The sequence below is a fragment of the Eleutherodactylus coqui genome, chromosome 9, assembly GCF_035609145.1.
Source record: "Eleutherodactylus coqui strain aEleCoq1 chromosome 9, aEleCoq1.hap1, whole genome shotgun sequence".
In the NCBI taxonomy this organism is placed as follows: Eukaryota; Metazoa; Chordata; class Amphibia; order Anura; family Eleutherodactylidae; genus Eleutherodactylus; species Eleutherodactylus coqui.
The window spans coordinates 96,671,467-96,699,065 of record NC_089845.1 but is presented as its reverse complement, the minus strand read 5'-3'; the positions used below and the strand labels follow the sequence as shown (position 1 = coordinate 96,699,065).

At 44.9% G+C, this 27,599-nt stretch overlaps 1 protein-coding gene across 2 annotated transcripts in view; it reads right to left on the bottom strand.

The window, feature by feature from the left end:
- EMC2 (ER membrane protein complex subunit 2) overlaps window positions 1-27,324 on the bottom strand; it is an 89,985-nt gene extending 62,661 nt beyond the window's left edge. The window contains exons 1-3 of one of the 2 annotated variants that reach the window (XM_066578086.1): window positions 27,229-27,324; window positions 24,477-24,519; window positions 6,374-6,487 (exon numbers count right to left, since the gene is read on the bottom strand). In XM_066578086.1, the coding sequence (XP_066434183.1) occupies window positions 6,374-6,487; window positions 24,477-24,516 (154 nt within the window). In that variant the 5' untranslated portion in view covers window positions 24,517-24,519; window positions 27,229-27,324. Of the gene's footprint in view, window positions 1-6,373; window positions 6,488-24,476; window positions 24,520-27,214 lie in introns of both variants that reach the window. The other variant, XM_066578087.1, reaches the window with a different exon arrangement.
- Window positions 27,325-27,599: the final 275 nt, after the last annotated feature.

Here is a 27,599-nt window from a genome sequence, read left to right as displayed (position 1 = left end):
GCTGTAGTCAGGCAGAAGATCAGAAGGCACAGCCTGCTCTTGCTGCGGATGGCACAGGCTCAGCTTCTTAGCGCCCGTGCCATCCACAGCACGCAAGTTTACATTCATTAGTGAGAATCCCTTCCCAGCTAGGACGTACATTTACATCCTGGGGTGGGAAGGGGTTGTCTGTTTACATATCAACTTTTAAAAATTAAACCCCAATGGATTCAAATAATAAAATAAAAACAGTATTTACCTGTCCTCAGCCCCTGACGGTCTAGGGCAGCCACACCCCCTCCTGACAAGCCCTGCCCACTTTTTGAATAAGTGGCAGGATCAGTACAAATAGCTAAAGAGTTGCAATTTTTTGCACAGAAACTGAGGACTTTTTTTTAATGCCGGAAAGTGGCATAAATGCTTTAATAAATATGACCCATAATTTGGAAAACCCCTTGCATGGGAGTTACAGAAACAGTGTAATACTGTGTGCTATGGTGTGTCTGTAACTGGGGAGCTGTGTAGCTCGTTTTACTATGCTGTTTGCATCTGTCTCGTTTAGTTTTATGGAAGTTATGGGAACCAGGTAGCGAAGCCTGCTTTGCCATTTCCTCAAGTCCCAACCACCCATTTCAGCCAAGTGAGACATGCATCTATCACACTTTCATGACATATCCTGTGGGTATGCCATGAAAATCTCAGGTGGGAACAACCCTTTAACACGGTGTTCTCTACAAGATTTCTACAAAATGATTTATTTCGGGAACATGCAGAAAATCTGGTTGAGCTTTGCTTACAGTCATCAGGAGTCTGAACTTTGATAAGCTGATGGCAATAATGATGTTATTTGTGTATTTTAGTACACTATTGTGCCAAAAGTGATGGCACAGCAGTATGTACAGTACATATGAAGTTTCATTACTTCAGGAAATACTTGGGAACGTCCACACCTGTATAGGTTGTGGAGTGTCATCTTGTGAGTGAGGCTGAACACTGGACAACGTGAATTATCGGAGTTCGAGACGTGAATTATCGGAGTTCGAATTAGGCATGATATTGGGTGCCAAATGGATGGGACGTTCCATTTCTGAAGTCGTGCGGGCATTTAACATGTGTGTACCAGAAAAACATCATAGAAGGTATTACCACCCACAGTAGACAGTGCAGTTACCACCACGGGCACTTAATGATCGCAACTGGTGGCGTCTGACTCGAATTGTCCCTGCAAACAGACAAAAGACTCTGGTAGAAATCACATCCACATTCAGTGCAGGAGACCACACACACATATATCCTGCAGGTCAGTGCAGAGGTCTTTAGCTTCCATGGGATATGGGAGCAGAAGACCCACCAGAGCACCTCTGTTATCACTAACGACAGCAGACACAGTGCTTCTGGGCCTATAGGGTTATTAACTGGACCCTAAAAGACTGGGACATGTCAGAGTACCAATTATTTCAGGCTGGTGACAGAGCTCATGTCTTCAGTTGACTCCATGAACCAAAGCTGTCAACAAGGCACTGTACAAGCGGGTGATGGTTCCATACTGGTGTATAGTGTGTGTTCTCATGACATGGGTTGGGTCCACTGGTCTACCTAAACACATCAATTAGCAGTTCCTACCAGGTTTCACTGCTTGGTGACCATTTGCAGCCCTTCATGGTCTTCATGTACCCCCACAATGTTGGGATATTCCTGCAGGTTAATGTACTGTGCCATTGGGCCCAAGTTGTCCAAAATTGATTTGAGGAGAATTCTGACGAGTTCCTATGTCCTGCACATTCGCCCAACATGAGCTCATCAAACATATATAGGATGTGGTGGAGAGGTCCATTCATAGCCAAGATCCTGCACTTAATACCATGGAACTGTGGGTGCCTATCCAGACATCATGGTTCAACATCCCTCCAGATGTCTTCTGTCCACTTGTGGAACCAATGCCATGCTAAGATCATAACATCATAGAATGGTAGAGTTGGAAGGGACCTCTGGGGTCATCGAATCCTTTCTCTCTTCTCTAGTGTTGGATATCCTTTCTAGCTTTGTGTCATCTTCAAATTTGATCAGATGCCCCTCAATTCCCTCCTCAAGATAATTTATAAAAATGCTGAACAACACTGGGCCTAAGACAGAGCCTGGTCAATCCCATATTTGGTCATTTTTTCACTAAGGATGGTACAAGATACTTTGTCAAATGCTTTACTAAAGTCAAGGTTTATTATATCTACCAATTCTGTTATAGAAGGAAAATAGATTAGTCTGACATAACTTGTTTGTTACAAACTCATGCTGGCACTTGTTAATTTCCCTATTCTCACAGAAGTACTTGCATACATGCTGTTTAATAATTTGTTCAAAGATCTTTCCTGGTACAGAAGTCAGGCTCACAGGCCTGTAGTTTCCTGGGTCCACCTTCTTTCTCTGTTGGAAGATGAGGACAACATTTGCCCTTTTCCAATCTCCTGGGGCTCTCCTGTTCTCCAGGAATTTTCATAGATTATGACGGGTGGTTCAGCAATTACCTCTGCTGCTTCCTTCAGTATCCTAGGATGTAATTCATCTGGACCTGGAGACTTGAATTCATGTAAGTTAGCTAAAATGTTCCCTCACCATCTCTCTGCTTATAGATAACCTGAATTATTTTATTCCCCAATAGCACAGGGAAGATCAGCTGATGTTACATTTACTTTCTGAGAGAAAACAAATACAAAATAGGAATTTAAAAGTTCAGCTTTCTCAATATCATTCTTAACCAATTTACTTTTTTCATCCTGTAAACTTCTTATAGAATCTTTGACTTTTCTTTTGCTTTTGACATACCCCCAAAATGCTTTTTTATTGCTTTTGGCCTATCTTACAAGCCTCAATTCCTTATTAACTTTAGCTTTTCTGACACTTGCCCTACAGTTTCTGCAGACTGCATTATATTCTTTTTTAGATATTACCCCCTCTTTCTATTTGCTAAACATATTTTTCTTCCTTTTTAGCATGTGTGTAAGTTCTGAGTTCATCCATCCTGATCTCTTTAAATGCTGCAATTTGCCGGGCTAAAGGGAGTCCTACACAATATTAGTTCCTGTCCCATGATTTTTTGGCATGTCGGGGTATATAAATGTTGTACTACCACTCCAAACCTTTCGATCCCAATTCCTTTTCCATTAAAACATCAGTATATGAATTTTTATAGTAGCTTTTTTGGATAGAAATGAACACTGCACATCTGCCAATGTTTTTTTAATAACCTATAACTGAGAACCAACGAGCCTGATTAACTGATTGTGACGGATTAGAGAGCATTGGACGGTGCGTCTGGAAACACAGACAACGGTGAACTAAAACTATACGTGACCCCACCTGTGCTGTAATACCAGATCCGTAAAGCTTCCAGGACCTGCATTCAGTCTTAAATGTATAAATCAACTTTCTCAGCCGGGTCCCAAACTAAACAGCAAAGCAACTTTTTTTTTTAACTTCGGTTTTGCTTGAGCATTAAAGAAAAAAAAAAGCTCTTGTACTGCCAAAGTTCACAGCTTTGAAAGATAAATGAGCTTTTACTATTGGAACTCTGTTTAATATTGTTTAAAGGTACCAAATAATAGTGCTGTGCCAAAGTGGGTCGGATTTCCTATATGTTAGGTGACCATTTCCTGGAATATGTTATTCTTGGAAAGCACGTAGCTCACAGGAGACCTAATTATCAGCAGAACGCAATCCTGTTGAGACCAAGCAAGGGGTACCCGAGCAAGAGATGGAATACATAACAAGTGCTGTAAGCGCCGGCTTAGATGACCCACTGAGTGATGACAGCGTTGCAAGCCAATACAAAGTGGACTTCTCTGCCAAGCAGATATTTTACAGATCTTTCATAGCAAACAAATTACAATTAAGCTCACCCAAAGCTCATTCACAGGACAGCATGGAGTCCGATATTCACTATTTGCAAGAGCCCTCACTAAAATGTCGATATAGTAAAAGCTTACGATGTGAGGGATACATGTTCCAGAATGATGTTATATTAAAGGGACTGTCCAGTCAACAGCTTAAAAATTATACGCATGTTCCTGGCTATAGGGTATGCTCTTCTGCTATTTATTTTCATAAGGGTTTGCTCTTTGGTTGCTTTTAGGGCAGTTCCAATAAGAGAGAGCTGTGATATCTGGCTACAGTGTCTACAGGAAGTCTGAGACACACCCAATGTCTTATCATTGGTTCAGGCAGACACACCCCCAGTCTCATCATTGGTTTGGGCAGATACATCCCCTTCTCATCAGCAGGTAAGGCTGCTTTTCTATTCACATCATGTTTAAGAGGTTGTGACATGAGACACAACCTCTTTCAGTCTGCGGGGCCTTGTGCGAACAGCTGGTTCACTGGAAAACAGTTGGTTTTGTTGAGTAAGTCACGATCTGCCAAGCACTACCTCGGCAGCGGCCAAATATAGTATTAGAGGATGGCATAAGATCTGCCAGATCAGGAGCCACTCTAAAATAGCGAATTACCATTCCAAGTCAAAGAGGGGGAGTTCTGATTGAGGGAACTACTCCATGACATGCAAATGCCCTAAAGGGGGATATATACAGAGGTGGTCTTTTATCCAGCCTTTTAAAAAAAAGGAAAAACAAAACATGGCACCAAATACTAAAAAATAACAGAGGCAATACTTACCTCTCCAATCCACCATATAAATTCCAATGTTCTCCCCGGCCTTTGTTTACAAGATGAGTGGCTGCAGCGGTCACATACTGTACTCTGAGGATCACCCCTCACCAATGGCAGTCAGAAGTACGAAATTTGACTGCAGTGGCCATTTGTCAGCTGCTTGTAAAGAAAGCCTAAGGATACTATCATTGCTTCTGTGGTGGCTTGGTGAAATACAGAAGCAGGCAAATGTCACCATTTTTGTTATTTTATACCGATTGGTGGAGTTTTTATTAATTTTTTTTCAGATAATCCCTTTAAATCTGGGCTCACCCAACTGTATGGTAAAACACTGCATAAAATTTTTTTTTTTACCAGCGCAGGGAACTACTTATCCTTGCGTATTGTCGTGTTTTTGCCTGTGCATGAACAGCGTACAATAACCCTCCCAATTAACCCCCGGGTGTACCAACCAGCCACACAGACAAAACCCATTCCAACAGTAATCCAGAACACAAGTGCACAGAGAACTCAAACCCCCAGCAGAGTAGCACACCCAACATAACAGGAACCTAAAAAGTAACTTAAAAAAGAGTTGTCCGAGTTGTAGCAGTTCTTTTAAACCGGCTACCCATACTTGTTTTGGATGGTCTGATATATACAATGTATAGTCTCTAGAGATGAGCGAGCACGCTCGTTTAAGGCTTCTAAACGAGGAGCAGAGGCCTTTAATCCCACGCCATACATCTGCTATCTGACAGGATTAAAGGCCAGGACCAAGCGCCGTATAGGGGTCAATGACACTATCAGTTGATGAAGTCGGCTGATCGTTTGTTCTTGTACACGACCAGTGATGAAATGAGTGTTCGTAGGAACGTTCGGGCCCACTAAAGCAGCCCAAGTTAAAGGACCTTTACACACGTCTGATCTTCCCCCAGAAGATCGTTTATCAGTTTCCTGCAGCAGGTCAGGCTGCTTATCACCCGTCTTCATTAATGGTCACACAAATGTCTATAGGATATATATAGTGCTATATACGGTGCACAAGCTCCTCCCAATCACAAGAGGGGAAGGGGGGGATAAAGCAAAGACTGTCCGCTATTACAGGTTATGTGTTACCTATGCGGAGAGGGAAGCCTGGCGGAGACATTATGCAGCATAGGACATGGGCCTTAAGCGTTTCTGAATTTATTATCTTTTTTGACAGACATAACATTCTTGCATTTAATAAATCCGCAGGGGTCACAAAATGAGCCCCTCTTGTGCGGCTGCGGCACCAGGAGAGTTGTAATTCCAGGCAGACCTGGAGTTCTGTTCTGGATCATCACCGTCCTACTGTCTGGGGAGCTTTGCCGGCGACTCCCTAGTGTGACCCTACAGGTCATTACCTCGCAGACAGCAGGGGCCTCATTTCTGGGTTCGCTGACTTTGAATAGCTGGGGGTGAAGTTCTGAACGCTCTGTTACACCAGTCCTCAAATACTCTGGTTGGAAACAGCCAACAATAAAAGAGCAGATTTTCATTACAAAAAAAAATGGCAAATTTCATCCTTTTTGAAAGCATTTGGAAAGATACGCAGCCATAGAAGGTAATGAGAAACACACTTTTTATTACCGCGCTCTGGGCTGCGCACAACTCCGTTCCTATATAAACTTCTCCTGACACTGAAAGAAAAAAGCTGGGTCCCCTGTGGGGTATTACAGCAGAACAGGTGTTCCCAGCACCAGAGCATCTTATCGAGACAGAATACACTTACTATCGTCTCCCAGTTTGGACGCATGCTCATTTATCAACTCTTCGCCCACTTCAATGATTTGCTCGCTGTTCCTGTAGTTCTCCTCCCGCCAAGTCTTCATCTTGTCACGCATTTCTGCAAAAGAAATGTTAAATGTTACATCGCAGGTACAGAAAATAAAAATAAATTAAAAGGCACAGAAACTTCCATTAACCCCGCCACCCAATCCTTATCCAAAATTTACCTCCAACTTATGCATTCCTCTGCAGCGGGTGGGCATTTACCATTGCAATCAAAAAATTATTCACCCCCCCATCAAACGCAAATAAGGTTTATTTGCTAAATTTACAAACTTTCAGCCGTTTGCAAAAAAATTAAACAAGAATAATTTAAATAGCTCAATACAACTAATATAACAAGCAGTTTCTTCAAATTCACCACCAAATGCCACTTTTAAAAGAGTTGGACCAGAATTGCAAGTTATCCCCGATCCACAGGATAGGAGATAACTTGCTGATCAGTGGGATGGATTTTCAATTGATCCTGTAAATGTGCCCCTCCTACTCGTCACTATGGGGTCGCTTCTTCCCCTGCAGTGCTATCAGAATGAATGGATTGCTGGCTGAGTATGTGCGGTCGGAGCTCCATTCATTTTGACAGGGCTGAGGCAAAAACATAAGCGCTTGTTGCTCGGTTAGCTCCAGCAGCCATAATAAAAATGAATAAAAACGCTTGCACGACCAGTGCTTCATTCAGTCTACTCCGAACTGCAGGGGGTGCATTACAAACACAGTGAGGAGGAAGGGGGAAACGGATCCCCAGCTCTCGGGATTGGTGGGCCCTTAGCAGACAGACCTCCACCAAGCAACAAGTTATTCACCACCTTGTGGATAGGGGATAACTTGTTGTTCTTGTAACACTCCTTTACTGACTACTGCAGTCTCAGAATTGTTCAACCCTTGAAGAGAGTCCCTCATAAGAGAACATATTTGCAAATCACGTATTGTCTCAAGCACACCTGGTGCAACTAATCAAGGGGCTTCATGAGTTACTTCAGGTGTAATTGAGACGGAACATATCAAACACTTGGACCAGCTTGGGTTTTGTTGACTGTGAGGTTTGATCACGTTAGAAACATGGCTAAGTCAAGAGAGTGTTCCAAAAAGTTAAAGGGGCTGTCCAGTTTAAAACTACTGATGGCCTATCCTTGGAAAAGGTCATCAGTAACAACTTGCTGGGGATCCGTTGTCAGGGAGGCAGGTGGTCAAAAACTCTCAAGTGACTGCAAAAGACCTGCAGCAAGATTTAGTGGCAGCGGCACTCAGGTTAGCCTTTGCACAGTAAGGCGAATACTAAATGCTGAAGGTCGTCTCAAAACAATATAAATAAGCCACAGAAGTTTGAGATTGAGTTCTGTGCAGTGATGAACAAAACTTGAGGTCTCAAGAATTAGATTAGTGTTATGTCTTTAGGAAGTAGGAGGAAGAATGAAGCCTACGCTGAAACAAACCCCTCTGCCTACAGTGAAGCATGGCGGTGGCTCGGTGAGGCTCTTGGGCTGCTTTGCTGCCTTTAGCACCGGGAACCTGTAGCGCGTGGAGGGCAAGATGGATTGAGTCAAGTATCAGGAATCCTTGAAGAAAACCTCATGCTTTCTGTGAGGAAGCTGAAGCTTGGGCGTCATGGGACCTTTCAACAGGACAATGATCCTAAGTATACCTGAAAGTCCACCAAGACTTGGTTTCAGAAGACGTCCTGGAAGATACTGCCTCACTCCAATTACAGACGATACGGCCTCTGAACACTATTGTGATCCCAACTGCACTATATGCATCTGACACACAGAAAGTGGCCACACGTATCAATCAGTGACTTGATGCTTTCCAACAACCATGCCTTGGTCCCTGCCCAAGGCTACTTACCATGATCGCATTAGGAATGAAGAAATGCACTGCCACTCTGGAACACAGCCACTCCCAAGTCATCGAACACTGACACATTCTACACCTCCGAGACCAGACTGTCAAATATCACTATCTCATGGGATCCAAAAATGGGAAGTGTTAGTGGGGAACGCAAAAGATCACCTGGCAACGTAAATTTAGAGAGGACAGCCAAAACTGCTGTTTTTGCCAACGATAGTGTTCTTTTGTCACCTGATGCACCAAAAGGCACAGGAGGACCTACGTCTGTTCAGCCATAGGTATAGAAAAACAAAAACCCGCCTGTCAGTCATGTAATGGACACCAACAGCGCTCAATTCCATTCAGTTTCCATCACTTTACCAGAAACAACAGTACTGCATGCTGCACTATTTCCTTTGGCATTTAATCCTTTTTTGGATTCAGGGTTTCCTAGGGGGTTCTCTCTTTCTGCCATTATACAATGGCGCCATCTGCTGGCTAGTACTTCGGTATGGGACATGCTGGAGAGGCCAGTAATATACAGTAAGAATACCCTGCTGGACGTCTTCCGACATCGGAACTGTACAGCCTTCAATCAGAATGTCTTTAGACGTCAGACAGTGGATTGGAAAGGGTTAAGATGAAAACCCTAGGTAGAAACTCCAACAGCAATTTGAAGTAAGCCCAAGTAGCCATGGTCTAGACTGAAAACAGTTGTATCCGCCAGATTTTGGTGAGGATCTGCAGTAGATTTCACCCCTTTAACTTAAATTCAATTAAGGCCTCATGTCCACGGGGAAAATCAGGCCCGCCGCGGATTCTTCATGTTGAATCCGTAGCGGGTCCCTCCTTCCCCCGCAGACATGAGGCCTAAAAATCAGAATAAACTCACCTGCTCCGGACGATGCGGATCTTCCTTCCTTCGCGGCCGGATCTTCTTTCTTCGGCCCGGCGGATGTGCTCGGCACGCCGGCAGCGTGCCGGCACATCCACCAGGCCGAAGAAAGAAGATCCGGCCGCGAAGAAGGGAAGAACCGCATCGTCCGGAGCAGGTGAGTTAATTCTGGTACGGGTCTCCCACGGATCCAGATGGCTTCCATAGGCTTCAATAAAAGCCTGCGGGAGCCATCCCCGTGGGAGACTCACACGAAAATGGTCCATTTTTTTTCCCGCACGTGGATCCGCGCCTGACGGGAAAAATGACATCCGCAGGTATTTAACTACCTGCGGGTGTCCAATGCATCCCTATGGGGCGCGGATCCGCGTGCGGGAGAAACGCTGCAGATTTTAAGCCCGTGGACATGAGGCCTAAAGGGGTGAAATCTGCACCAAACTCTGTAGCAAACGGTGCAGATTTTGAAACAGATCTTGGTGCGGATTGGCTGAAAATTTTTTCAGCTGTGGAAAACCCGCAGCAAATCAGCATCCCTTGAAGTCTATGGCAGAAATCTGCAAGGTTTTTCCAGCAAATCCGCTGCTAAAATTGAGATGCTGTGGATTTATATTCTGCACTGCAAGTCAATTTCCGCACTGATTAAGTGGATTCGTTCCGCAGCTTGTGGACGATATTTTGAAAATCTCATCCGTATTGCTGCTATTGTAAATGACACGGATTTTCTATGAGAAAAATGTGCAAGAAAAATCAGCAGAAAACCCACCCCATTTTACCAAGCCCTGATGCCGTTTCCACACAGCTGAGATCACCACGCGAGTTTTGTGCATTGCGATCTGACCAAATATGAATCCCATTCCTTTGAATGGGGTCATACACATGAGCGATCTTTGGGCGTGCCCATTGTTTTCAATGGAGCCAGCAACAGCATCGCACCATGAGCTAGGTGCACGCGATGCCACGTTTTCCCATTTAAAGCAATGGGAAAAGCTCAGTGATCCTCGAAGTAGGATCGCTACATCCCCAAAGTGATGCTAGGCGGTTTTGTTATAAAAATGCCTCACATCCGCGGGGAAATTGTATGTTGACGAGCGCGACATAATGCTCACAGTGTGAAGTTAGCCTTAGGGTATATTCACCCCTAAACAGAAAAGTTGCACATTTTCAACAGCAGAATTGCCTGCAGAGGGTTTGCAGAGTTTTACAGCACAAATAATGTGGATTTCAAGAAATCCTACTGACATGCTTTGGAAAAAATCCATAGTGTAAAAGTGTAAATTGACCGGGGTGTGGATTTTAAATCCGCAGTATGTCAATTTGCGATGTGGAATTTCATAGATTTCACCCTTACAAATCCCTTGCAGTATTCACAATGTGATATTTTAATAATTTGGACCGCTAGAGATGCAGCGATACCAATCTTTACATTTGCTTTAACTTTTTGATGCAACAAAAGGAAAAAGTTTTTTTTTTTAACTCTAATTTGCTTTTTTTTTTTTTTTACTCGTATTTACTTTTTTTTAGTCCCCATAGGGAAACAGAACATGCGACTATTTAATTACTCACACAATATAATGTGATACTACGACGTTGCATTTTGCTTCATTTGGACAAGACACCTATTATGACATGACACAGGCACGTCTTAATAGGCAATCAACCACGGCAGCCCAAGAAACATTCAGAGTATCACAAGCCCAATTGCTACACTTACAATGCTGCTGTCAGAATTGACAGTGCCATTTAAAGGGTTACCAGCTGCGATCACAACCGTCTCTGATTGCACTTGTTGCCGGCCAGTGTCAAAGATGGCCAATACCCACCACGTACGGAGCGGGTTTGGCTCCCGAGCCAGCTTCAAACAATGACACCTGGCATGTATGGTGCACAGTGGGAAGGGGATCATATTCAAGGTACCAACTACAATAACTCCCAGGAGGCAACTGCGCCATTCTCTTACTAGATGTCATATGAGACTTTGATGAAGGATGCAACAATATAATCCTGGACTCCGTTCTCACATAGAAGGAAACAGAACGAAGGGAAGCCGGCATGATGAAAAGGCGCAAGAAACCAAAAACTCTTCTGAAATATGGCAGAGTGGCGAGAAATGCATTTACATAGAATTTTTAATTTTTCTTTTAAACCCGACCGAAACCACCCCCGGGTAGAGTCTCCGACAAGACGCTAAGAGCAAACGCTTTTTGATGTAAGGATATTGTAATGGAGAGGTATGGATATCAGCGAGTGTGAAGACATCAGGAAAACGAGCACAGGCCAAAAATACACAAAGTAAAATGTCAGCCGGCCAACGTTCCCGACTCCCCAAATACTTGGCGCCTGCTGCAATCCCCACACCAGTGTAAACTATCGCAGGACGGACGGGGCTGTGCTATCATGAAGCTCGCTCTGCTGCTAACACGTTTGTCACCCAAATGTGGAATTAGTCATTCTGGTAAATCCGGAAAAAAGGAAAAGACAGAAGGATTATTTCTCGGAGGAATAGTGTTGTAGCACATGGCTTTCTGACACCTTGTATTCGCCAGTGCGCGGCCGTTGCGATGAAACATCTGTACTGGACAGGAAGAGAGAGGTGTTAGAGAGTCACCGCAGACTCACACCCAACCAGGACTCATCCAGACAAATCCAGCTTTCATCATGGAGACGGATCAAATGTATAAGGTGGCAAATGACATCTATATAAAGGGCGGCGCGCTCCGCAGATCCCCTATATAGATGGCTGCCGAGCATCAGGAGCTCCTTGTAATACAAAGCAGAAAGAGAAGCTATCTCATCGGTGTTAGGCCAAATTCACACGGACGGACGCAACTTTTTGGGCCTGATATTGTGCTTGCCAACGTGCATTTATCACACAGATGCGAGACGTTTTTGAATGAAATTCCGGTCATCAGAGGATTGAAAGTGTTGTTCATTGATTTCAGTGGGAAAAAAAAATAAGAAAAAAAAAAAAAAAAATCACATTGCACTCGCATTCACATCACATGTCAGGCGATTTCTTTAACCCCTTTTTTTTCCATTTTTGGGTTTTCCTCAGTTTTTAAAAAAATCATGACTCTTATTTATCCAGTGGTGTAGATGACTGAGGGTTATTTTTTGCTGGACGAGTTGTATTTTTCAAATGGTACTATTTACTGTACCACGTAATGTACTGAAAAACTTTTAAAAAATTTTTAGTGGAGAGAAATGGAGAGAATCTTTGGGTGCGACTTGCTTCTGCAGCGCACACATTGCAACAAAAATGACATGATATCTTTACTTTATGGGTCACTACGTTTACTACAATACCAAATTTATATACATTTTTTTTGTTGTAATACTTTGATTTTTTTTTTTTAAACATTTAATTTTTTAAAATTATTTTCTGCCGCCATCTTCTGATAGCGATAGCTTTTTATTTTCAGTCAACATAGTTGAGCGAGGGCTCATTTTTTGCGGGATGTCCTGTAATTTACGTAGTATCAATTCGAAATACATACGACTTTTTGATCGCTTTCTATTGCGTTTTTTCTGGGAGACAGGGTGACTGAAAAAGTGCACTTGCGGTGTTGTTCATTTTTTTTTCAGACGTCGTTCACCATGCAGGGTCAATAATGCGCTACTTTGATAGATCAGACTCTTACGGACGCGGCAATACCAAATATGTATTTTTCTTTTATGATTTAGATTTTTTAATTAGAGATATAGCAAAAGGGGGGTGATTTAAACTTTTACTACGTTTTTTTTTTGTTTTTTTTTTAAGCCCCCGTGGGGGACTACAACATGCAATGCTTTGATCACTCCTGCAGTATGACGTAATGCTATACGGGTATGGCTTGATAGGCAGTCTGCTAAGGCAGCCCTGGGGCCTTTCAGAAGTCCCCCGGCTGCCATGACACCTGCCCGACTCCCCCGATCTCAGTGCGGGTGGGCCATGCGGGACCCTCGAACATTGTTCGGGGCATTTAAAGGGTTAATAGCCGCAATCAGCCACGCGACCGGTTGCAGTTATTGCCCACAGGTGTGTCAGCTGTAATAAACAGCTGACGCCCACGCTATATGAAGAGAGTTCGCCCCGCGACCTCTCTTTATACATACCCCAACGCTCCAGGATGTAAATGTACGTCCTGGAGTGGGAATGGGGTTAAAAAGCAGTGAGTAAATTATAGTAATTAAATTCTATACAACCTGTGGTGGCAGGCGTGTATGGAGCATGCGCATGAGCCAAGCCCACTCCATAGAAAGCAGGTGGTGACTGTCTTTGACAGCTGAGAGCCGACCACAACGGCAATAACTCTGATCGCCGCCATTAACCACTGTCAGTATTGGCCCTTTTAAATGGACTGACTGACAATAGACTCCCTCTGTCTCCTGAATGACCCCACAATTAGATCATGAAGTGTAGTTCAGGTGGGTACTGATGTATCTTGTCTCCACCTGAAGAATGGGTGAAGACAAGATGCATGCCGACAACCAACGCCCACAACTTGATTGGCTGGGCAGGAGAATGGGTGCCCATCATCTCCCTTCGTGCCTTGTGTCACTCACACCTCCGCCGCTCTCCCTTGTCCCCTTCCCAGCTCCTGCGCTGTCAGTCTCCTCACTGCCGTCATATACTGCAGCAATTATGCGAGGCCGGCCGGCGATGAGACTGACAGCGGCTGACCGACTGGGCCGGAACAGGGAGGGGAGAAGGCAGAGTGCCAGGGCCAGTGACAGGTGAGGGGATGGAAGTGTGTACGTGGCAGACACATTGTAGCGCTGATGGAAGGCTGGCGAGCAGAGTCTCCATGGTGGATGCACTGCACCGGAGGCGGAAGGCGACAACTTCTAGGAGGGGGATGATTACAGCGGGGGAGATGGAATGGCGGAGGGGGGAGGGGGGGACACTGTCCCGGAGCCACCCCGGCGGGGAAAGAGTGACAGCCCCGACAGCAGCAGAGATGGGATGTCACAGCCAGGGAGATGAAGGGCACCCATCCTCCTGCCCAGCCAATCAAGTTGCGAGCGTTGGTTGTAGGCATGCATTTTGTCTCCACCCATTCTTCTGGTGGAGACAAGATACACCAGTACCATTCAGGTGTTATAGCAGTGTTATAGTAGGCTGGGGCCTTGTATATGCCCCCAGGTTTGCTGTGAATTTTTGTCTATTAAGCCGTGCCAGTCATAAAGCTTAATAGAATCCCTGTAGAAATGCAAAACGCCAAAGTGATCAAACGACAGCTAGTTTAAGTTCCCTATGGGCACTATACAAAGAAATGAAAAAGTTTTTTTAAAACCATTACAAAAAATAAAACAAAAAAAAAATAACCATTTAGTAACGCCACGTCCATAAAAGTCTGATCTACTAAAATAACTTATTATTTATCCTGTATGGTGAATGCTATTAGAAAAAAAAAATACACAATGCAAACTTTTGCACATTTTTTGATCATCCCATCTCTGAGGTACACTCTGATAAAAAGCTACCAAACTAAGGCTGCCTGTCCAAGGGCATATTTTCATTGCGTTCCCTGCAGCGATAATCCGGCCACGGGGAACACAGTAAACGCTTTCCATAGCGTTGGTATGAAAAGCGCAGCCGCCCTGTCCACGAGTGGCCGGCATATCGCGATTCTCCGTAGTGGGCCTATCTGTTAGATAGGCTCAGTGTGGAGAACCGTCAGCTGGCTCCTGCTCCCCAGGGGTGGGATATTGCTACGCCCATGGACAGGCAGCCTAAGAAGCCCAAACAGCTACCAATAGAAACTGAAAGTCATCCAGCAAAAAACAACCTCCCACACAACTCCATCAACAGAGAAAAGAAAAAGTATGGTGATCAGAAGATGGCGACAGAAAGCAATTTTTACTTTCATTTGTAACAGTAGTGATACAAATAGAACCAACAAAAAACTACCGTGAATAAATTTGGTATCTCCACAATCGTGCTGACCTGCAGAATAACGCCAACATCTCTAATCTGCCGCATCATCTAAACTATAAAAATACCTCCCCAAATGTCGCAATTGTGATTTTTGCCATTACACCCCACTTAGAGATTCTGAAGTTTTTCAGTACATTAAATATGACCTTAGAGAGATACAACTTCTCCTGCTAAAAACAAGCCCTCAGATGGCTAGGTCCGTGAAAATACACCAGCTATAGTTTTTCGAAAGTGGCGAGAAAAAAACAAAATATACAAAATGGCTGGGAAGCGAATGGGTTAAAGGGGTTGTATTAGAATCAACTTTTATCACCTAGTCACAGGATAGGTGATAAAAGTCAGATCTATGGGGGGGGGGGTCTCACCCTCCAAAGAATGAAAACCACACATCCTGTCTCCTCCTCACGAAAGTCCATTTTTTTATTTACCTAATGCACACTGGGCTCTGTTTTCTGATTGGCTAGCACTGATCACATGACCAATTCTGGCCAATCAGAGAACAGATATAATGCACTTGCAGTCTAACACTACGAAAGCACTGCGGGGACTAGGTAGTCTGAAGATTATGTCGCCGTCTTCGATGCTCAAAAACAAAACCCAAAACTTGCAGATTGGATGGAGGGCAGAGAAGAACAACTGCAAGTAACGTACCCCTCCTCCTCTGGTCCTGGGACACATTTTGTCCTGAAACGGGAGGGTCGCTTTAAAAAGACATGTAAGACGAGCTGATAGGCACTAAACGCACACCTAGACCACTGCTTTATATGGTTTAGAAAATGCATTCTCATACCCCCCTCCTTAGGGAATCCTGGGGAATAGAGGGGGGTCCTCTGTTCAACACCTTCATCTTTTGAACAGAGTGGAGACAGGTTACAAAGAACGTCTCTGGAAGACCCCACCCGTCCTACATCATAATGGACAAGACACAGATTTCAATATAAACTTTCTTCCCCATTGACCCATATTAGTTCTAACAGTCCTCTTACCTGAAATGACCTCCCTGGAGTTAATGCAATGCTAAACTGACCTAGGTAGGGAGCTCTCGCACATAAGAGGCATTTCCTCCGAGGTGGATACATTTCCCAGATTCACTTTAGAACAGCACTTAGTGCAAAAACAACCCTGTTAATTGCAGCCAGTACTTAGGACGGCATTAGGAGCTTTGCTAAACCAGATTTTCTTTCAAAGGGAAGTACTGGTGATGTTCCACACAGAAAATTTAGTGCTCCCAGACTTCCTTTTGGACACTGCAGCGTCACGTCAGTTGTTTGGCCTGGCCGCCGGCGTGTTTTATCTGGTTACGAATATTCCGTCTCTTTTGTGGAAAAGACAAAATCTGCTTTCTTTCTCTGGTCTTTTCAGCCGTAATTAAAGGCTCAGGGATTTTTGAGGATGAATAAAAGTTTATTGGTTGTGATGTTTATAGTGACAGCTTAATATAGATCACCTGTTACTGGACTGCGGGCTGACGCTGAGCCATGGAAATGCGTAGACGCGAGCAGATGTTAGACCGATACAAAGGTAGCTCTGTTCTGTCCGCTCGTGTATTGTAATACTAGCATGCAAGCAAAAAGTGGAAGAAAATTTCCACGAGAGGTCCCCGTCACATCGTTCTAAAAAAAAGAAATTATGGATGATGAGCAATATGGCTGTTGCATTCACGGGGGTCGTCTTCCAGCTTTTCCAGACAGCTGAAAATTGACCCTCTAGGCATTATACAGTGATAGGCGAAAAAACATTTGATCGCAATTCCTATGGAAGCTAGCATTGCCACTATACACGGACGTGCCAAAAGTCATGGGATAGCGGCATGTAAATTGATGGTGAAGTGGCGTTGCCTGAGATACCGTATTGGGAATGGCCACACCTGTATAAGTTGTACGGTGAGTGAGGTTGACCACTGGCCAGCACTTCATCTGAGGTTGCTAACTGGACCTTAGAAGTGGGTGGCACAGACCCCTTGAATCCATGGACCCCCGTTGCGATTAAGGTATTGTGCGGGCTGGTGGTGGTTCCATATTGGTGTTTTCATGACATGGGTTGGGTCTACTGGTAAGCCTTAACACATCAGTGACCAGTGCCCGCTACGTTTGCTGACCGTTTGCAGCCCTTCATGTACCCAAACAATGACGGGGTATTAAATAATACAATATATACTCAAGTGGAAACTGAAAGTGTTACACCCAGACACAGCTGCAGAAAATTTATGAAACTTGGATAAAGTCTCCCCATAGGAAGGGTAGTGATTCATTAAAAACTGGATGAAGTACATGTATTAGTATGCAAATTATGAGGCCCTTCATTAAACAAAACGCAACATTGTTTTAATTTATAGGTCGTAAAGTGTGTTATGTAAGAAGGTCCTTTTGGGTCCACAGATTGTTGGTGACTAGGTAGCCGAGTCTTAAGTGTTCCAACTCCATAACCAAAATGTCTGAGAGGTGTCGGATAATTGGTATGTTTGAAATGGGGGTATCATCTTGTGAAATCCCCTGGAGGACGGGCAGCACAATGTCAGTGCAGAGAGTGATTACTTCATGGACACAGGAAGGCTCTGGTACTCACAGGCCAGGCACAGGTCCACGCAGAAGGTCAACTTCATGTGAAGACCACCAAATTGTGTGAATGGCAGTTGCTGATGGACGGGTGACTTCAGCACAGATCTGAGCAGGGGTTAGAGTCACAGTCACCTCAACAATTGCAAATCACTTGCCTGAGCTCGCGGGGTTGCATTCTCAGACCCCCACGAATGAAGAACAATTGTGCTTAGAGAAGAGTCCCGATTCCATCTGGGGCAAAGTGATAATTGTGAATATATCAGTCGGCGTTCTGTAGAAAGGGTCAACCCTACTGTGATTTCAGAGTGCCACATAGGTCCAATCCCTGGAGCCAGGGTTTGGGGGTCAATCAGTTATGGCATCCGGACTGAGTTGGTGGTTGCTGAAGGTACAATGACTGCCTGCCGGTATGTAGGCGGAGTGGTACACCCTCTTGTCATACCACTATCCAAAACAGTATCTTCCAACAGGATAATGCCCGTCCACATATAGCAGACATCACAAGACACGTCTTGCAAGATATCACGACCATGAATTAGCCCACGTAGTCCCCAACTTTATCCCCAATAGAGCGTGTCTGAGATGCTATAGGTAGACGCGTTATGTCACATGGCCACCCACCACAAACTGTATAACTGACTGCACAAGTCATGCAGGCATGAAGAGACCCCAACAAGTTATCCGAATGCTCACTGATTCAATGCCTGCAAGGATCCAAGAGTGTACAGGTGCTCATGGAGGGCACGCTTTTACTGAAAAGTAATAAACTTTCTCTTGCGGTGCATTAAAAGAGGTATAGGGGCGAGAACATTATCCTCCCACTATATAAGGCACTTGTCAGGCCTCACATGGAATACTGTGTACAGTTCTGGACACCGGGGCTCAGGAAACATGTAGCATTGCTTGAGGGGGTTCAAAGAAGGGTAACTAAATTAATAAACGGAATGGGAGGACTGGAATACCCAGAGAGGCTATCAAAATTGGGATTATTCACCCTGGAAAATAGATGGCTATGGGTTGATCAAATAACTATGTGTAAATCCATTAGGGGACAATACAAGGATCTCTCCCATGATCTGTTTATACCCAGGACTGTGACGGTAATGAGAGGGCATCCGCTACATCTAGAAGAAAGCAGGTTTCATCACCAACACAAGGGGGTTCTTTACTGTAAGAGCAGTGAGACTGTAGAACTCTCTGCCTGAGGACGTGGTGATGGCAAAATCCATAGAGGAGTTCAAGAGGCGACTAGATGTCTTTCTACTAGAGCGGAAGGATATTACAGGATATAGACATTAGGTGACCAGCGGGGTTGTTGATCTCAAATGTTGAACCAGGGATTACTCTGGCTGCCATTATGGAGTCAGGAAGGAATTTTGTTTTCCTCCAAATGAGCTAAATTGGCTTGTTGGTTTTTCTTTCGCCTTCCTCTAGACCAACAGGGGGGAGGGGGGTGTTGAAACGGGCTGAACTAGATGGACATTGTCTTCATTCATCCTAATATACTATGTTACTAAACTTTATGTGATTCATAGCGACTTGCTCTCATTTATTCCGGATAGGACTATGTACATATCTTGAAATGTTTCATTCCACCAATTAGTCATAACATGAAACCTGACGGTCTAATGTTGCTTAAAGTGGTTTTCTGGGACTTTACTATTGATGGCCTATCCTGGGTATAGTTCATCAATAGCTGATCAAAGGTCTGCCTCTCAGGATCTCCTCCGATCTGCGAATTCCTGGGCCTACTGTCAGTGCACATAGAGCAGGGAAGTAGACAGCACTGTCAACCTTGCAGTGGCCTGGGTTAGTATCGCAGGCATGGTTCTCATTGAATTCAATGGGAGTGGTGACTGCAATAGTTACTGGGGCCAATACGGAAAGAGCTAAGAGCTATCTGCCACTACACCCGGCAAACAGCTGACCAGTGGGGATCCCAAGCGGCAAAGACCTGGCGATCAACTACTGGATGGCCTATCCTGAGGATAGGTCATCAATGATAAAACCCTAGAAAACTCCTTTCAAAGTCTCCCTAGTTCTGCGTATACAGCTGTCACCCAGGTCATCATCTTCCATAGTCCCGTTCTCATGATCATGTGCCCGTTGTAGTCGCTTTCAACAGTCAACAGGGATCTACAGACACTCTGATCGGTTTTGCAGCTACACCTCAATGACCTGGGGAGGGGGGGTGATATATTAACACTAAAGTTTCATATTCCAGTCTTCATATTATCCTCGTTGGTGAATGATGCACCCAATATATGAAGAGGCCCTCCTTGGCTCCTCCATGTGCCCACACAGAAATCTATACCAGCTAGGAGCTGGCATAGTAGTATTGTGGTATACTTTACGATTGTTTCTGTTCATGGCCAATTTTTCAGGAAAGTGGGGTAGAGCGACATACCTGTCAAAATGTCGCAAATTTTGGCGAAAATGGGCAAAATGTTTTAAGCCAGAACCTGATGTAAACTGGGCTATAAAGACCACCAGGCTGTTTTTGTCCTATATGACAGACACTTTTTAGGGATTTTGCCATGTGGAGGTTTTACTGTCCTATTTTTTTTTTATCTTCAGATGCCAAAATTTTTGCAGTTTTTTCCTTGCTATTTTTTAAATATATTTTTAACTGAACTTTTCTTTTGTTCTTTTTTTTTTTATTAGGGGTACTTTACAGTTTATTTTTAAAATTAGTATATTTACGCTAAAATAAAGTACAGGAATGGGCTCCTCATTTTGTTTTGGACGTTTTGCTACATAATTTGTATAGTCTAGGATTACAGGGTGCGTACAGCGACTGTTTTGTTTGGCGTGGGCTGTCGTTTTCTTTTTTATATATACTTTTATTTTATTCTGTATGGTTTTACATAATTTTGTAAATTTTTTTTTTTTTTTTTTTTTTTTACCATGCATGTTCCCCTATGACTTCATGTAAGACCTCTAGGGGTCATTCACATTGTCTTTTTTGTTTAATTTTACACTTTTCCACTGTAACTTGATCATCCATAGGACCCGCATTCACAGGAGCTCCAGTTACAGGGTATACCATCCCTTGTAGTTACAGTAGTCACTAACAGAGCTGATCAGGTTCTGCTAGGACCCTGCAGCTCTGCTGGGCAGGGGAAACCAGCAGTCACGTGATCGTAGGGTCGAATAGCAAAAGTGACAATTCCACTTTCTCTCTTCACTGCGCAGCGTTCATTGAGTGCTATGTAGTCTGCAAGAGAGAAGGCAGTGGTGGTTAAAAACCACTTCTGCCTTCTCCTCCGGGTCCTTGGCTGTGCCTGCTACATTGAATAAGCTTTAATCTTGCACCCTATTTTTACCATTGTCTGGAATTAACCACTTCCCTGAGTCCGTCGTCAGGCATGTGTTCGGGAGGAAAATTTTAAATTTGTCTCCAACGCATGCCATGCGACGTGCAAGAGCGGCTCGGGCCCCATTGAAATCAATGGGAAATGATTGTTATCCGCTGCCACTGCTGTAACAGCAGTGGCAGAGGATTTCTTCATCCCCGCTGCAGTCTCCTCATCGTTGAACACTGTGACAGTGCTGTCAGTGTTCGCTGAGGAGGGAAAACCCCGTGGTGATGATTTTTGGGGATTTTTAAATCCCTGCCGGCTGAAAGCGCTGTCTCTGATTGGCTGAGCGCTCAGCCAATCACAGGCAGCCCTCAGCCGTTCTTTGAATGACACCTAAGTGCTGCCTGTGATTGATCACAGCGCTCGGACATTCACAGGTAACGCTCGGTTCATTCATTGAATTCTACGAGGGCTCAGCCAATCAGAGACAGTGCTTCTAGACGGTGGGGATTTTAAATCCCCGCCGGCTGAAAGATCTTCAGTGCAAAGCCGGGGAGACATTTATGGTGTTTAGTCCTTCAGGGGTTAAAGGGCTTTATCATGCAAATACTATTGATAACTTATCCTCAGGAACGGTCATCAATAGTTGATCGGCTGGGGTCCACTGCTGGTGACCCCGGCTGACCATCACCGCAGGATGCAGGGGTCGGAGTAGAAGCCATTGGCTCCAACCCCTGTGTAGAGACCGGAGCGTGTAACTGAAGGCACAGCACTCATCAATTTTAATGACAACTGTGACTGCAATTAAGAGCGCCGGCCACTACATGGGGGTAGGAGCTAACTGCTTCTGCTGTGATCCCTGTATATAGCGACACAGACAGTGAGCACCTGATTAGCCGATCAATTTGATGACCTATCCTGATAATAAGTCATCAATAGTATTTGCCTGGAAAACCCCTTTAATTTTTTTTCTCTACTGACTGGCGGACCTGTGTGGTGTATAGTAATGCATAAAAAATGCAGATAAGCAGCAGTGGATATGGACAGCACTTGGAATCCACAAAGCCCATATCAGCGTATAGCCAAAGCACAGCAGATTTGTGTGGTGTTGTTAAAGGACAATCAGAGCATATGGACTTTATAGAGGGGCGCACTTTACATACCGCATCGCCACACTCTTCCCTGGATTATTCTATAAGGCCCAACGTCCACTGGTGGATTTGAATTGCGGAATACGCAGATGTATTGAGGATTTGTAGGCAGATACCTCTCTGGTTGCTTGGAGACCAAGCGGGGAGGTGGGGGAAGGCAGTCACTTTGGGCTTGCGATTTGTTTTTCTCCGTGCGGATGATCCGCAGTGCATCCGCGTACAAAAAATTATATCTCATCCGCGATCACCGGCAATTATTTAAAAATAATTTCCGCACTGACACGCAGGTCTTCAGCTGCAGAAATCCACATGCGGAATTTGTGCGCGCCATCGGCATGAGGCCTAAATTAGCTGCTCTGATAATGTTGTGATACTTCAAGGAAGGATCGCCGACGTGATCACATCTAACGTGCGTCTTGGGTTAGCTGATGGTTCTCTCTCCACGGACATCAAAAGCGGCTGTTACATTTGTGCAAGGCGCAATTACGATGCGCCCCATGGATGTCACCAGAATGTTAGACTTAGGGTTCATTCACACGACCGTATGCGGAAAACGCAGTTTCATAGCGCGGGTTGCGTATGCATTGTATTGCGTATTTATTGCTGCCCATACACAATGTATTGCATCTGGACAGCGTTGCACATGCTGCCTATACCAATGTATAGGGCTCACGCTGCGTAATACGCCAAGAAATAGAGCATGCTGCGATCATTTTCTTTCACATATCTACGCGGTGTGTTTATACGCTAATATGAATGGATTAATGAAAATCCATTTATGTTCATTGACTCCATTCACAACATATTACGCGTGCGCAATACGTGGTGAAAATATGCCCGTGTGAATGAGCCCTAAGGCGTAACAATGTCCACAATGGAACAACATATACATGTATTACAGAACTGAAACAATGGAAACACAGAACGCTCTCTCTAACCAATTACGGCTTGGTGGTCCCCTGCCTAAAAAGCAAGGTGATCGTCCTGATAAGGACTGCCCGACGTCTTGAATCTAAGGGACCTAGCCTGTCCCTAGCTGAAGGACAGGGAAGGCTATACATCTAGAAGGTGGAAATGCTAACACCAAACAGCCACACCAAAGACCTCCGACAGAATTAGGCACAGGCATCCGACAACCGGACAGAGAGAGAAGAAACAGGACTTATTTCAGGCGTCCAACAACCATTTGGACAGAACTCGACTCAGGCATTCACCCACTAAAGGATGAGCGGAACAAACAAGACTCAGATGTCCGACAACCATTCGAATGGGTGGTAAGAGGGGTAACTGACAGGAATCAGGCCTCCGACCACCATCAGACGACGAGAAAAAGCAAGACACGACTCAGGTATATTACCCTCATTGAACTGGTAGAACAAACAGGACTCAGGCTTCCGACCACCATTAGGACGGATGGCACAAACAAGACGGCACTTAAGACCAAACAAGGATTACACTAGACAAACAGACATCTACACAGAAGAATAACCACAGCCCATGTAAGTTCGGGACTGGAATGAATACCTCTGTTAGGGCTGGTTGGCCGGCTAGTGGAAACACTTCCCAGTTAGCCAATCAGTCCATAGACCACAGAAGATATTAAAACAGAGAAGGGAACACTAAATACTGAGAGATTCCCTACAAACTACTCCCAAGGGAACTTCTGCAGTGACAGGAAACACTGCTTGACAGGGGTTATGCACGCAATCCCGTGGACCAGGGTAACATCATTATGCCACCCTCGCTTCACTTCCTGTTTGCGTTTGGCAAGCCAGAAGAGCTGCATTCAAAATTCTGCTGAAGCGTCACATGAGACTAGTGAAAATTGCCAGGAATATACGGTACACTTGTTGCACCACAGCATCTGTGTACAGACCAGTGTTGGGCTGTAGGGTGGCGTAATGTTATGCAAACTGGAAGCTTACAGGAAGCAGAATTTTGGACGCAGTTTAGATGTAAAAAAAGTAGATCTTGGTGCAAAACAAACCGCAAGCCATGACCACAATCAACATAAAATAGCGCTTCCAATTTTACATTTGCATGTTTTAGATGATTTAGAGGTAACTAAACTTCTTAAAAACTTCGTCTGTCTGATAGTGATATGTCAAAAGTTTTGATCAGTTGGGGTCAGGGCGCTGAGACCCTCACCAATTGCCAAAACTAGAGGGCAGAAGCATTTATCTGCTGTGAGCCGTGTACGGGCTCTAACGCGATCCGTATACTGCTTGTGACAACGGACGAACGTTTCTGCCTGTTCATTTTGGCAATCGGCAAGGTTCTCAGCAGCTGAACCCCATCAATCAAAGTTTCTGACAAGTCACTATGGCATCTAAGAAGTTTTTAAAAAGTTTAATTATACTTTTTTTTTGTTGAAATCTTAAAGCGGCGGAGTCTTACCTTCCCAGGTCACATCGTACATGTCCGAAACCTTGGCCATCGTCTGTAACAAGGAAATTAAAAAAAATATTAAATAAGTCATATTCTAACACAGAAGTATATATTATTAACCCCTTACGAGATTTGTATGTGTGCACACATTTGCACTGTATTTTTGCGCATCGGCGTTGGGTATTTGTAAGTGTGTTTTTCTTACCGTACTTCTTGAGAGCGCAAAAAAAAAACACGCCAACGCTCTCAGACATTGAGATGGCCAATTCGTGTTGTGAGTTCAAGATGTGTTCTTTCCCTGTGCAAATGCGCGGGAAAGAGGGCCTGAATTGCGCATGCCAAATCCGTGCATGTGAACGATCCCATTGAAATCAATGGGTTCTATTTTCTGCGTATTGCACACAAATATGTTCATATGAATCCAGCCTGAAAAATAAATTGTTTTCTTGTTCTGTAGCTCGCATCCTTTTTTCCTATTAGAGCGGTTGAATGAGCCCGTTTATTGGGGGACGTGTACTTTCTTACCATTTTAGGGGACGTCTATGACAGCAATGCATTTTCAGTCATTTAATATGGAACTTCCCTCGTGTTTCTTTTTATTCGTCATTTTTCATAAACCCAGTGCTTTGTACTGAATAGTATATATATGTGTGTGTATGTGTATATATATATATATATATATTTGTTACAACAAGTATGTGGAGACTATTTTATGGTATACTAGCTGATATACCCGGCTTCACCCGAGTTAATTTGGTGCAAGTGTTTGCGTGTTGTTTGCACAGAAAATTTTATGAAATCATGGTGACTTCAGGGGAACTGAAGAATAAAATATGTTCCCCATTTTGCAAAGTTCTTCGCATTACCCAGGAAACCCCACAAAGAGGAGACCGTGCATTTTTTGCACTAAGGGTCTCCCTCACACAGACGTTTTTGTACAGCGTTAAGCACTGCACTAAACACTGTACAACACTCCCATTCACTTCAATGGGGCGGTATTATTGTATCTTGACGCCACCGGTAGCTAGGGGTTTGACAGGAGTAAAGCCCCTCTCACACCCCCAGCTCCCAATTGGCTGAATTCCTGAAGGAGCGTTAAGGTCCTTTAGCAGCATCTTGCATCTCCCCTGGGAGCGGGGCTGTGCCTCCCCTAGCTCACTGCTCTGTCAGGCCACTGTACTGTCTGGAGTGATGTGCCTAATAGAAGGCCGTCGAGTGTGACGACAACCCGGACTTCCGTCCGCGGCCTTCAGTAATGTGTGCCTGTCACCAGTCCCCAGACCCCACAGTTGTAAGTGTGCCGTCACCAGGGTACTGGCATCTGCGGCCATGGGCTCTGATGTGTTGTGCAGACACCTCTTCTCACTATCATCATCGTGGCCATGGCATTTCCGTTCACACAACGTTTTGGTCTAAGTCCCAACCCTACTGACATGGTCACCGCTGAACAGTGGAGTGGGAACTTCACCCAAAAGTCATGGGACGTAGCAGTGAAGAAGCGGAGGCAGAGGCCCACTGGCAGGGGAGCTGCAAGAGGGACTGTATCCAGACGCTGCTAAAGGACCTTAACGAATGCAGCCAATCAGGAGTTAGGGGTGTGACAGGGGTGTTCCTCCATCCAAGCCTTGTCAAACCTCTAGCTTCCGGTGGCGTCAAGATACAATAATACCCAATGTGGATGCTCACACAGGTGTCAGAATGCTGCACTTTGACAGCGATGCATGTTCTATCTTTGGCAGTTTTCAGCTGTCCGTCGCCCATTGAAAACGCGACACAACTTGGTACCGCATTTTTGGCAGTGTTAATCGCACACCGATATTCGGGGAAGTTGAAATATAAGCCCTACCCGGAAAACCAGCCCTAGCTACAGTAGATGGAAAAAAAACAAAACACAATCCTCGCCTAGCGGGTGCCGTCAGGGTCCCTCCCAGTGGTCTTTGGCGCTGCTCCGGGCTTCCCGTGTACTGACATCATCTGTTGCTGATAGCGAGGTTTGAGAACCCCGACTCCATCAATAGATTGCTGTGATTGGTTCTCCACGCTGGCTCAGCCAATCAGAGGTGGGGTTCGATGCACCAATCACAGCCATTCATTGACAGCAATAGATGATCTGTCAGTACATCTGGCAGCCAATGTGTAGCAAATAGAAGCCATTGATTTCAATGGTTTCTCCACACAATTTTTTTCCGTGCGCATTTTGAGCGCGGGGATGAAAACGTGACGTCTCTATTCCGCGTGCGAAAACCGCAGGTCTGAATGGCCCGATGTGTTTGGGCTTTTAGCACCACGTAACGCGCTTGTGCGAGTCCTGAGGAACAGCTCTCCTTACATCGACAGAACAGAATTGCCCATGGCAACCAATCAGAATTAGTCGTTCAATTTCAAAAGGGCATGTGATATGAGATTGAATCTGATTGGTTGCCATAGGCAATAAGCTCCCTTGCTCAGAGCAACCAATCACGTCGCTTCTTACATATTACAATCTGGCTCAGAAAAATTTAAGCCGGAATCTGATTGGCTGCTACAAACCAAGCCTCTAAAGAGTAGCGGGGGCCGCAGACCGTGCTGTCATGTCACACACTGCTGCCCAGGTTGTCTACTGCAGCAGGCATGATCCACGCGGCCCACTGCGGCTTCCGTCTGTCAGCAGGGCATAGCGCATGAGGATGACAGCCGGGAAGCCGCCGCGGTGCGCTGTGTTATCTACGCCTTGACTGCCGTGTATAATAAGGGGGTCTCATTATTACCTCCCGGTACTTACTACAAGCCGGACGGGGATGATTGGTGGAAGCTGAAGCCGGGACTAGACGTCTGACGTCACTACGTTATGGGGGGACGTACTGTGCGTGCTACGTCAGCTGCTGGAGGGAGGCGGTGCAGCGGGTGTGGAGGGCAGGGTTGTCATGGAAACGCTAGTAACAGAGCACTGCGGCCTGCTTCATGTCAGAAGCAGATGTATTGGTGTGCATGTAAAAACACGAATTATTTCATACATAGCTAGTAAATAATGGCATAGAGCAAATGCAGGTAGTTGCTCCAGGCTCCTCCCACACGAGCGTCCGTAAACACTGCAAGCAGAGCTGCATTTTGTGCACGTTTGCCAGCGCTTTTACTGCATATTTTTGCGCAGTA